The following is a 12081-nucleotide window of genomic DNA, read 5'->3' on the forward strand; positions in this document are numbered from 1 at the left end:
ATCCCCATGGTCCTTTCAGGAACCCCAGCATCCACTAGGACGATAGAGAAAATAAGAATTTACTTACCGATAATTCTATTTCTCGGAGTCCGTAGTGGATGCTGGGCGCCCATCCCAAGTGCGGATTATCTGCAATACTTGTACATAGTTACAAAAATCGGGTTATTATTGTTGTGAGCCATCTTTTCAGAGGCTCCGCTGTTATCATACTGTTAACTGGGTTCAGATCACAGGTTGTACAGTGTGATTGGTGTGGCTGGTATGAGTCTTACCCGGGATTCAAAATCCTTCCTTATTGTGTACGCTCGTCCGGGCACAGTATCCTAACTGAGGCTTGGAGGAGGGTCATAGGGGGAGGAGCCAGTGCACACCACCTGATCCTAAAGCTTTACTTTTTGTGCCCTGTCTCCTGCGGAGCCGCTATTCCCCATGGTCCTTTCAGGAACCCCAGCATCCACTACGGACTCCGAGAAATAGAATTATCGGTAAGTAAATTCTTATTTTCTGATGTGTAAATAACGTGGCCAGTATTTCCTATTACTCAGGGACCGCGCGCCATTACAAGGAGCGGGGCTTCCCGGATCGGGACCTGAGACGGGAAGGCGCCATTTCCTGCTGCTGCGGATCGTTCAGGCTGTATGTACGCTGCTCCTCCGGTGACCCACGCTGCTACAAGGCTCTGTACTGGTACCAGGGGGCCATAGAAGGGGGGAGCACACCAGCGGCACGCTGCACTATTGTCAGGTCATACACTTACGTTACACATTTTACTGCTGTGTGCTGGTGTCCGCTCCTCAGTGTCACTCCAGGGGCACTCTAGGGTCTGTGTGGAGGTGTTGGTCAGTGGGCTGCGCTGTATTACAGTTGTGTAAGATGCCTGTTGACATGGTTATGTGTGCTGCTTGTAACTCAACCCCGTCTTCAGCGAGGTCACTCACATGTGTGAACAATAGCCCTCATTCCGAGTTGTTCGCTCGCTAGCTGCTTTTAGCAGCATTGAACACGCTAGGCCGCCGCTGGGAGTGTATCTTAGCTTAGCAGAATAGCGAACGAAAGATTAGCAAAACTGCTACTAAATAATTATTTGCAGTTTCTGAGTAGCTCCAGACCTACTCACAGATTGCGATCAGCTCAGTCCGTTTAGTTCCTGGTTTGACGTCACAATCACGCCCTGCGTTCGGCCAGCCACTCCCCCGTTTCTCCAGCCACTCCTGCGTTTTTCCCTGACACGCCTGCGTTTTTCCCTGACACGCCTGCGTTTTTTAGCACACTCCCGGAAAACGCTCAGTTACCACCCATAAACTGTCAATCATTCACCGATCAGCAGTGCGACTGAAAAGCGCCGCAGGATCCACAGCAAAACTGCTAAGTTTTTAGTTAAATAACTAAGCGCATGCGCCCTGCGTGCCTTGCGCATGCGCAATTAGCAACAAATCGCAGCATAGCGAAAATCGTCAACGAGCGAACAACTCGGAATGACCCCCAATGTTCCTTCTCTCCACAGGGATACAGTTCACAGGCTCCTGACTGGCTGGATAGTTTTAAAAGCATGATTCAGAATGTAAATTCAGAATTAGCTGCATCTAAAAAAGAGAGACAGGTGTTAAAACACTCTATTGATTGTGTGGCCAATGCAGCAGATACCAGAAAGGTTTCTCAGCCCCCTCTAGTGGTTTCTCGTAAACGCTCACTACCTCACCTCAGGAGCTCCAGTCTGATTCTGACCAGCCTGATGTGGATGATGATGATGATGATATGGATGAGTACAGCTCTCTGTCCCCTGGGATGGAGGCTCTTATTTTTGCTGTAAGAGAGGTCCTTCACATACCGGATCAGGAGGCAGAACCAGATGAGGAGTTGTACTTTAATGTTAGACCAAAGACCTCAGCAACTTTTCTTTTGTCTAAAGAATTAAACTCAATGGCCAGGGAGGCTTGGTTAAACCCTGATAAAAAAATAAAAAATTCCTTGAGAGGTTTTTAACTACTCTTCTCCTCCCAACTGAGGACAGAAAGTTATGGGAAAAAAACCCACGTCAGTCGATACATCTGTATCCAGACTGTCTAAGAAATTGGTGCTGCCTGTACCAGGGCTATATCCCTTAAAGAGCCAGCTGACCGTAAAATTGAGACCACACTCAAGGCAATTTATATGGCAGTGGGTGCAGCACAACACCCCACAATTGTTTGTGGGTGGATTTCCAGGGCGGCAGTCAAGTGGTCTGATATTGTTATTGACTGTTTAGGCTCTCTGCCCCAGGATGAGGTCATTACTCTGCAGCAACATATACAGGACGCTGCAAATTTTATGAGCGAGGCTATTAAGGAGTTGTGTAAGATAAATGGCCGCACTTCTGCTATGGCTGTTTCAGCGCGCAGAGCTTTGTGGTTACGTCAGTGGTCGGCAGACGCTGATTCCAAAAAGGGTGATGCCCTGTTTCCAAACAGGGAATCTTTACAGGTGATGCCCTCTTTGGAAACAAATTAAATAAATGGATGTCCCAAGCAACGGTGGGTATGTCTACCTATCTGCCGTCGGCTGTGCCACCTGTTCTTACACAGGGCTCTCCTTGCAGTCCTTTCATGAGGCAGGGGTCGAGGGGTCTCCACCACTTCCAGAGGATCTCGTGGTAAGTCCCGTAAGCCTGCCACTGCTGTCTCCCTGGACCAGACCACCGGATCCACTGCCGCTAAGTCTTCCGCGTGACGGTTGGCCCCAGCAGCAAAGCGACTTTTAGGTAGGTGCTCGCTTTCAACACTTCGCCCACGTGTGGGCGTAGTCCTGCTGGGACCCTTGGGTGAGGGACCTCATTTCCCAAGGATACTGGCTGGAATTTCAAACACTCCCTCCTCACAGATTTTTCAAGTCGGGCTTACCAGCTTTACCGGCAGCAAGAGTTTCCTTGCAAGAGGCTACTCAAAAACTTTTGCGGACAGGGGTGTTCCAGTACCTCCTCCGTTACGCAACAGGGGTTTTTACTCCAGTCTTTTTGTCGTTCCCAAACCAGACGGTTCGGAATGCCCCACCTTGACCCTGAAGTCTCTGCGGGTGTTCCAAGTTCAAGATGGAATCCCTGCGGGTGGTGGTGTCCGCTTTGGAGGATGGGGAGTTCCTGGTGTCTCTGGATGTCAAGGATGCTTACCTACACATTCCCATGTGGTCCCCCCCATCAGGCTTACCTCAGGTTCGCCATATTGGATGACCATTTCCAGTTTCAGGCCTTACCCTTCGACTTATCCACAGCTCCAAGGGTCTTCACCAAAGTCATGGCGGAGATGATGCTGCAACTGCGCAGGATGGGTGTCAACATAGTCCCCTACTTGGACGACCTCCTAATAAACGCTGTGTACAGGGAGCATCTGCTGCACAGCATCGACCTGACGACTCGCCTACTTACGGATCATGGGTGGATCCTAAATTTTCAGAAATCTCACCTGGAACCGACCAAACGTCTTGAGTTCCTGGGAATGATACTGCATACGGTGTCTCAAAAGGTGTTTCTCCCAATGGACAAGGCCTTGTCTATCCAGGCTATGGTTCGTTCGGTGCTCTGTCCTCCCAAGGTATCCATACATCTTTGCATCAGGTTTACTGGGCAAGATGATGGCTGCTTACGAGGCATTCCAATACAGCAGATTTCATGCCCAACCATTTCAGCTGGATCTGCTGGACAAATGGTCGGGGTCTCACTTTCACATGCATCAGGAAGTGACCTTATCTCCGAGAGCCCAGATTTCTCTGTTATGGTGGCTACAAGTTCCTCGCCTGGTGGAAGGCAGGAGTTTCAATATCCACTCGTGGATTCTACTGACAACGGATGCAAGCCTCCGGGGTTAGGGGGCTGTGATTCAAAGGTCCCAGTTCCAGGGGATATGGTCAAGACAGGAATCTGCTCTACCAATAAACATCCTGGAACTCGGGGCAATCTACAATGCTCTTCTGCAGGCTTCTCATCTCCTGAGGGATCGGGCGATCCAGGCTCAATCGGACAACGCCACGGTGAAGGCATACATAAACCGACAAGGGGCAACAAGAAGCAGAGCAGCGATGCGAGAAGTGTCAAAAATCCTCCTCTGGGCAGAGGCCAATGCAAGGGCCATCTCAGACATATTCATTCCAGGAGTGGACAACTGGGAAGCGGACTTCCTCAGCAGACACGACCTCCATCCGGGGGAATGGGGTCTACATCCCCTGGTGTTTCAACAATTACTTCACCGGTGGGGCTGTCCGCAGATAGTCCTGATGGCTTCTCGTCTCAACAAAAAGCTATGCTACTACTGTTCCAGAATGAGGGATCCCCAGGCTGTAGCAGTGGACGCACTGACGACGCCTTGGCCGTACCAGTTTGTGTATCTGTTCCCTCCTATACCGCTCATCCCAAGAGTTCTCAAAAGACTAAGAAGGGAAAGCGTTCTAGCAATTCTAATTGCTCCGGATTGGCCTCGACTGGCGTGGTACTCGAACCTCCTAAAAGGATTTTCTTCAACAAGGTCCGTTCGTCTATCCAGACTTACAGTGGCTACATTTGACGGCTTGGAAGTTGAGAGGGAGTTTCTAGCAAGAAAATGTCTTCCCTATCGAGTTATTTCCACCATGATCCAAGCAAGGAAGATGGTGACGTCCAAACATTATCATCGTATCTGGAAGAAGTATGTTTCCTGGTGTGAAAGTAGAAAGTTGTTTCCCGTGGAGTTTAGAATCGGTCGTTTTCTACTTTTCCTGCATGCTGGAGTGGATCTGGGCCTACGTATAGGCTCTATCAAAGTACAGATTTCTGCACTTTCTATTTTCTTCCAGAAGCAACTTGCCTTATTGGCGAAAGTAAAAACTCTCCTTAAAGGTGTTCTTCATATGCAACCGCCCTTTGTACCGTCCACTGCTCCGTGGGATCTCAATGTGGTTCTATCCTTTCTTCAATCGGATTGGTTTGAACCCTTACATATGGTGGAGTTAAAATTTCTCACCTGGAAGATGGTGATGTTATCGGCATTGGCGTCTGCCAGACGTGTCTCTGAATTAGGGGCCTTATCCTGTAAGAGCCATTATTTGATTTTTCATGAAGACAGGGCGGAACTTAGGGCCCGTCCTCAATTTTTGCCTAAAGTGGTGTCAGCTTTTCATGTGAATCAACCTATTGTGGTTCCAGTGTTGTCCTGAGTACTTGGATGTGGTCAAGGCTTTAAAGATTTATGTCAAAAGGACGGCCCGTCATCTGAAATCTGACTCGCTGTTTGTCCTTTATGACGCCTCCAAGATTGGTCGGGCGGCTTCTAAGCAAACTATTGCTCGCTGGCACCAGTTGACCATTCAACAGGCCTATACTTCGGCGGCTCCGCCTTTGCCGACAAAGTCGGTGGGTTCTTCCAGGGCAGCTGCCCATGGTGTCTCGGCCTTACAGTTGTGCCGAGCCGCAACTTGGTCGGGTTCGAACACGTTTGTTAAATTCTATAGGTTCGACACCTTGGCCAAGGATGACCTTCAATTTGGTCAGGTGGTTTTACAGGGGTCTCAACACTCTCCCACCCGTTTGGGAGCTTTGGGACTTCCCCATGGTACTAAAGTACAGAACCCCAGTATCCACTAGGGTTAGAGAAAATAGAAATGTAATTCCTACCGGTAATTCCTTTTCTCGTAGTCCGTAGTGGATACTGGGCGCCCGCCTCAGTGCTTCAGTCCTGCTTACCTGTGTAAGTATTTGGCTGGCCTTTCAGTTATGGTTGTGTATTGGCTTGTTGCCTCACCGCTGTTGTATTATTCCTTCTCTCATGGTATGTCCGTCTCCTCGGGCACAGTTTCCTAGACTGAGTCTGGTAGGAGGGGCATAGAGGGGAGGAGCCAGCACACACATACACACACTAAAGGTTTTAAAGTGCCAGGCTCCAGTGGACCCAATCTATGCCCCATGGTACTAAAGTACAGAACCCTAGTATCCACTACGGACTACGAGAAAAGGAAGTACCGGTAGGTATTAAATTCCTATTTTTTTCCCTCAAAATTCTACACACAATACCCCATAATGACAATGTGAAAAAATCTTTTTTTAGATTTTTGCATATTTATTAAAAATAAAAAAAAACTAAGATATCACATGTACATAAGTATTCACAGCCTTTGCTCAATACTTTATTTATGTACCTTTGGCATCAATTACAGCCTCAAGTCTTTTAGAATATGATGCTACAAGCTTGGCACACCTATCTTTGGGCAGTTTCGCCCATTCCTCTTTGCAGCACCTCTCAAGCTCCATCAGGTTGGATGGGAAGCGTCAGTGCACAGCCATTTTCAGATCTCTCCAGAGATGTTCAATCGGATACAAGTCTGAGGTCCTGCTGGGCCACTCAAGGACATTCACAGAGGTGTCCTAAAGCCACTCCTTTGATATCTTAGCTGTGTGCTTAGGGTCGTTGTCCTGCTGAAAGATGAACCGTCGCCCCAGTCTGAGGTCAAGAGCAATCTGGAGCAGGTTTTCATCCAGGATGTCTCTGTACATTGCTGCATTTGTCTTTCCCTCTGTCCTGAATAGTCTCCCAGTTCCAGCCGCTGAAAAACATCCCCACAGCATGATGCTGCCAACCTCCATGCTTCACTGTAGGGATGCTATTGGCCTGGTGATGAACAGTGCCTGGTTTTCTCCAAACATGATGCCTGGCATTCACGTTAAAGAGTTCAATCGTTGTCTCATCAGACCAAAGAATTTTGTTTCTCATGGTCTGAGAGTCCTTCAGGTGCATTTTGGCAAACTCCAGGCGGGCTGCCATGTGCTTTTTACTAAGGAGTGGCTTCCGTCTGGCAACTCTACCATACAGGACTGAGTGGTGGATTGCTGCAGAGATATTTGTCCTTCTGGAAGGTTCTCCTCTCTCCACAGAGGAATGCTGTAGCTCTGACAGTGACCATCGGGTTCTTGGTCACCTCCCTGACTAGGGCCATTCTCCCCTGATTGCTCAGTTTAGACGGCCGGACAGCTCTAGGTAGAGTCCTGGTGATTCCGAACTTCTTCCATTTACGCTTGTGTGTGCTAATGTATAGTGTTATGTAGAATTACTTAGTGAAAATAAAAGTATAAAAATAAAAAATGAAATGAAAAAATAAAGAAAAAAATAATAAAGAAAAAAATTAATTAAATAAAGAAAAAAAAATTTTGAATGAAAAAAAAAATGAAAATAGAATTATAAAATAAATAAAAATAAAGTAATAATAAGGGGGGGGATGAGGGTAAAGTGCAATGTTTACAGCTCCTTTAAGAATGATTTGGAGCTTTAGGACACTTAATCAGAAGGGCACAGTCTCTTGGGGTATAACTATCCCTGACTTACCCTATTCTTCTGATGCAAGCGTGACTGGAGGTTCCAGTATTGGTGGCAGCAATTAGGCTGATGGGCAGGCTGGCCTTTTTACTGCCTGTTAGGCCGTAGCTGCCTTCCCACGTCCTCCTCCCGCTAGCCGCACTGTAGCCGCTGCTCCGTCCGATCCGCCGTGACCGGAAGTTCGGGTCTTTACTTCCGGTAGTACGAATGCTGGCGGAGGCGGAGTTAGTGTCCTTAAGAAGCAACCTGAGCAGCTTTTTCTTCACAGCGCAGCAAACTATATCAAATTAATTCTTCCATTTACGGATGATGGAGGACAATGTGCTCATTGGGACCTTCAAAGCAGCAGATATTTTTCTGTACCCTTCCCCAGATTTGTGCCTCGAGACAATCCTGTCTCGGAGGTCTACAGACAATTCCTTTGACTTCATGCTTGGTTTGTGCTCAGACATGCACTGTCAAGTGTGGGACCTTATATAGACCGGTGTGTGCCTTTTACAAATCATGTCCAATCAACTGAATTTACCACAGGTGGACTCCAATTAAGCTGTAGGAACGTCTCAAGGATGATCAGGGGAAACAGGGTGCACCTGAGCTCAATTTTGAGCTTCATGGCAACGGCTGTGAATACTTATGTACATGTGATTTCTTAGTTTTTTTATTTTTTAAAAATTAGCAAAAATCACACAAAAACTTTTTTCACGTTGTCATTATGGGGTAATGTGTGTAGAATTTTGAGGGCAAAAATTAATTTATTCCATTTTGGAATAAGGCTGTAACATAACAAAATGTGAAAAAAGTGAAGCACTGTGAATACTTTGCGGATGCACTGTACTTTTCTGATTATTTTTATTGTGAGTTTATTTTTTTAAATTTGATCTGTATTTGAAAAACAGTCCAAACATTCACGCTTGTGGTTAGGAGCCATTGGTAACTTTGGTGCAGGAAAGGACAAATAGCGTGCAGAAATAGATGAGCTGACTGAAGCACAGAGTAAATCTCATACAGGTTGAGTATCCCTTATCCAAAATGCTTGGGACCAGAGGTATTTTGGATATCGGATTTTTCCGTATTTTGGAATAATTGCATACCATAATGAGATATCATGGCGATGGGACCTACATCTAAGCACAGAATGCATTTATCTTTCATATACACCTTATACACACAGCCTGAAGGTCATTTTAGACAATATTTTTAATAACTTTGTGTATTAAACAAAGTTTGTGTACATTGAGCCATCAAAAAACAAAGGTTTCACTATCTCACTCTCATTCAAAAAAGTCCGTATTTCGGAATATTTGGATATGGGATACTCAACCTGTATTATTATGTACAGATTGGCTAAAGTGCAATAATCCGTGTGAGAAGCGGCATAATCTACCAGCACTGTAAAATCATCTGTTGGTTCTGGCGATTTCTCATGCTGATTGGCTGCTTAGCACATACAAAATCTCCACTATAGATAATGAAGTTGAATTGTATCCAAGTAGCAGCCTTGTGGACAGTGTGAGAGCGATATGGTGTGCTCAGTTAAACATGAAACCTAGCCCGTTTGCAGAGCTGTGTAGGAGTTGTATCAGCTTTACCAAACAAAACATAATAAGCCTGATTCAGAGTCAGAGGCAAAGCAGCCGCAAGTGCGGAAGTCAGTGTTGGCCAGATTGACTTCCTTATGCTATTGTGAGTGTCCTGCAGCTTCATGGTTGTTATCGCACCGTCCACTGTTTTTATGGTCACAGCCAGGGGCAAACTAGCCATATGGCACTTTTGGCAAATGCCAAAAGGGCCAATGGCCTGATGGGCCGTTCCGTGCCGAAAGACTGGCGCTCTGCTCGGTCAGCATGCAGAGAGAGATGGAGTGTGCTGCGAGGCCACAGCACCAGTGACTCGCGACACACCCATGAGGTGTGGCCATGCCCCTTTTTTGTGCGCATGCACACAGCGGAATGCCCTGTCTGAAAAAAAGATCTGCCTAATGCAGGCGTACCATGTGCCTAATTCAGACCTGATCGCAGCAGCAAAATTTTTCTCTAATGGGCAAAACCATCTGCAGTGCAGGGGGGGCAGATATACAGTAACATGTGCGGAGAGAGTTAGATTTGAGTGGGTTATTTTGTTTCTGTGCAGGGTAAATACTGGCTGCTTTATTTTTACACTGCAATTTAGATTTCAGTTTGAACACACCCCATCCAAATCTAACTCTCTCTGCACATGTTATATCTGCCCCACCCGCAGTGCACATGGTTTTGCCCATTAGAGGAACATTTTGCTGCTGCGATCAGATCTGAATTAGGCCCCATGTCTGTCTGCATGCAAACAAGCACGGAAGTCGGGCTACATGCCCTTGACACTCCAACAATTCACGTGCTCAGCGCGACTGCGCAGTAATTGCGGTTCCTCCCAGAAATGCCCATTTCACAGACTGCCTTGTCCAAACAAGATTTGTTCACGCTTTGTGCAGACCACATTTGCTGGTTATGGCGCATGCGCAGTCTACTGATAATCGAGCGTGTGCATTTCACCTTGCATCCGACTCAGAATCAGGTCCAAAAATTCTTCCTAAACTGTAGCTGTGAAAGCAGCAATTTCCAGCAGCTGGCACTGCTCCCTTCCCCGTCATTAGTGTACCTGGGAAGCCATGCGGACTCCCTAACGAATCCACACCTGTAAGACAGCCCTGATAACTCCGCTGTGATTGGCTCCTTGTTGCCTAGGTTCTCTGATGCCTGGGACATCTGCAACCTGCTGAGCACACAGGAGAGCTGGAATGAGCTAGCCCGGGCCTGCCTGCACCACATGGAGGTGGACTTTGCAGTTCGTGTTTACCGGAACATTGGAAACGTTGGCATGGTGATGTCTCTTGAACAAATAAAGGTATACAATGCATAATGTACACGCATAACTACATGGGACTTGTATGTTTCCTTGTACTCCTTTCAATCAGAGGGGTTTTAGGATCCAGGTTTACATCAGCCGGTTGTTTAGGCAGATGTGTACAAAACGGATGGAGCATCCAGCACGTTATGAGGAAATGACACCTTCAGGGCCGATGCTGATCTCGTCCCTCTATATAACACTCAGTAACCACAAAACAGTTTCCTGATCCCAGTGCTGGCCCTGTCCCTCTATATAACACTCACTAACCACAGGACGGTTTCCTGATCCCGGTGCTGACCCTGTCCCTCTATATAACACTCAGTAACCACAGGACAGTTTCCTGATCCCAGTGCTGGCCCTGTCCCTCTATATAACACTCACTACCCGCAGGACGGTTTCCTGATCCCGGTGCTGTGCCTGTCCCTCTATATAACACTCAGTAACCACAGGACGGTGTCCTGATCCCAGTGCTGGCCCTGTCCCTCTATATAACACTCACTAACCACAGGACGGTTTCCTGATCCCGGTGCTGTGCCTGTCCCTCTATATAACACTCAGTAACCACAGGACGGTTTCCTGATCCCGGTGCTGTCCCTGTCCCTCTATATAACACTCACTAACCACAGGACGGTTTCCTGATCCCGGTGCTGACCCTGTCCCTCTATATAACACTCACTAACCACAGGACGGTTTCCTGATCCCAGTGCTGTCCCTGTCCCTCTATATAACACTCAGTAACCACAGGACAGTTTCCTGACCGAGTGTCCTAAACACATCTCTGGCTGAGATGCAGTGCCGAATTACCAAATAGACAGAGTAGGCACCGACCTATGGCCCCGCACTTTTTAGGGGCTCTGTGACAACGGATCAAAATAATATTGATTTGATCTTGAAAGAAAATTACAATCAAGCTTTCTTACATTGTTTCCAAAAGATATAAAATATGAATCAACTCAAAGAAACAAAAACTTTACATTAAAGACTCTATAGAGAAAATACAGTATTACTGTAATGTACCCATTAACAACTTAAAGTACTGTCCATAAACCAAAGACATCAGATTCACATTACAGTTTCCAGATCGTAGACTGTTGGTTGGTAAAATGAAAAATGTATTAGGAGATAAATTGCGAGGGGGGCTCCAAGATTTCAACTCCACAGGGTTTAATCCGGCACTGCTGAGATGTCAGCAAAACTCACACAGATTTTTAACCCCTTAATAACTGTGTACTTTGTACCTTCACGGGCAGACACATTTTAGTAAAGCTCTGTTTGAACGACAAGAACTTTTTTACTTTTTTTTCTTTGTTTATCAAATGAGATATTAAAGTTAAATTACTCTTATTAAACTCTTATTAAAGTTAAAAATACTCTTGTCCATGGTGATGATCATATTCTTCCTAATAAACACTAAAGTGATGATTGTCAGCTGTGACATCAGAACTCGTTATTTACAGCAGAATATACATATATTAATATCACTTAATAATATTAATAATAATAATTGTATATAGCACTCTTCTCCAGTAGGACTTGTGTGTGATGCATGGATACAGTTACAGCCAGTCAGACTGGAGGAGATACAGGAAATGCACAATAAGTGGCCACTTGTTGTAGAACTGTGTATGCACACTGGAAATGTGTGTGTATCGCTTAGCTCAGTGCCTAAAGGCACATAATAAATAGGCGGTATCAGCAGAGAGTGGATGTAAATTAAATTATTATTAGGAAGCAGGCAAAAAAAAAAAAAGAAGAATAACATGGATCTGATTGGATTAATCAGTGACACTGGGTGTAAATGAGGATTGTCCTCGTCCATCTTCTGTATAAGTCAGGTTTTATCTGCCCACACATAAGTTATATAAGACCATGTGAGACGAGGAAGTGTGTCCAT

At 46.1% G+C, this 12081-nt stretch overlaps 1 protein-coding gene across 1 annotated transcript in view; it reads left to right on the plus strand.

Moving 5' to 3' along the window:
• The window catches only part of WDR19 (WD repeat domain 19), a 237992-nt gene that overhangs the window by 163651 nt on the left and 62260 nt on the right, over nucleotides 1-12081 (plus strand). Inside the window, exon 16 of the mRNA XM_063957071.1 lies at nucleotides 10025-10184. Within this exon, the coding sequence (XP_063813141.1) occupies nucleotides 10025-10184 (160 nt within the window). The remainder of the gene's footprint in view (nucleotides 1-10024; nucleotides 10185-12081) is intronic.

Source organism: Pseudophryne corroboree, chromosome 1, assembly GCF_028390025.1.
Source record: "Pseudophryne corroboree isolate aPseCor3 chromosome 1, aPseCor3.hap2, whole genome shotgun sequence".
Lineage (NCBI taxonomy): Eukaryota > Metazoa > Chordata > Amphibia > Anura > Myobatrachidae > Pseudophryne > Pseudophryne corroboree.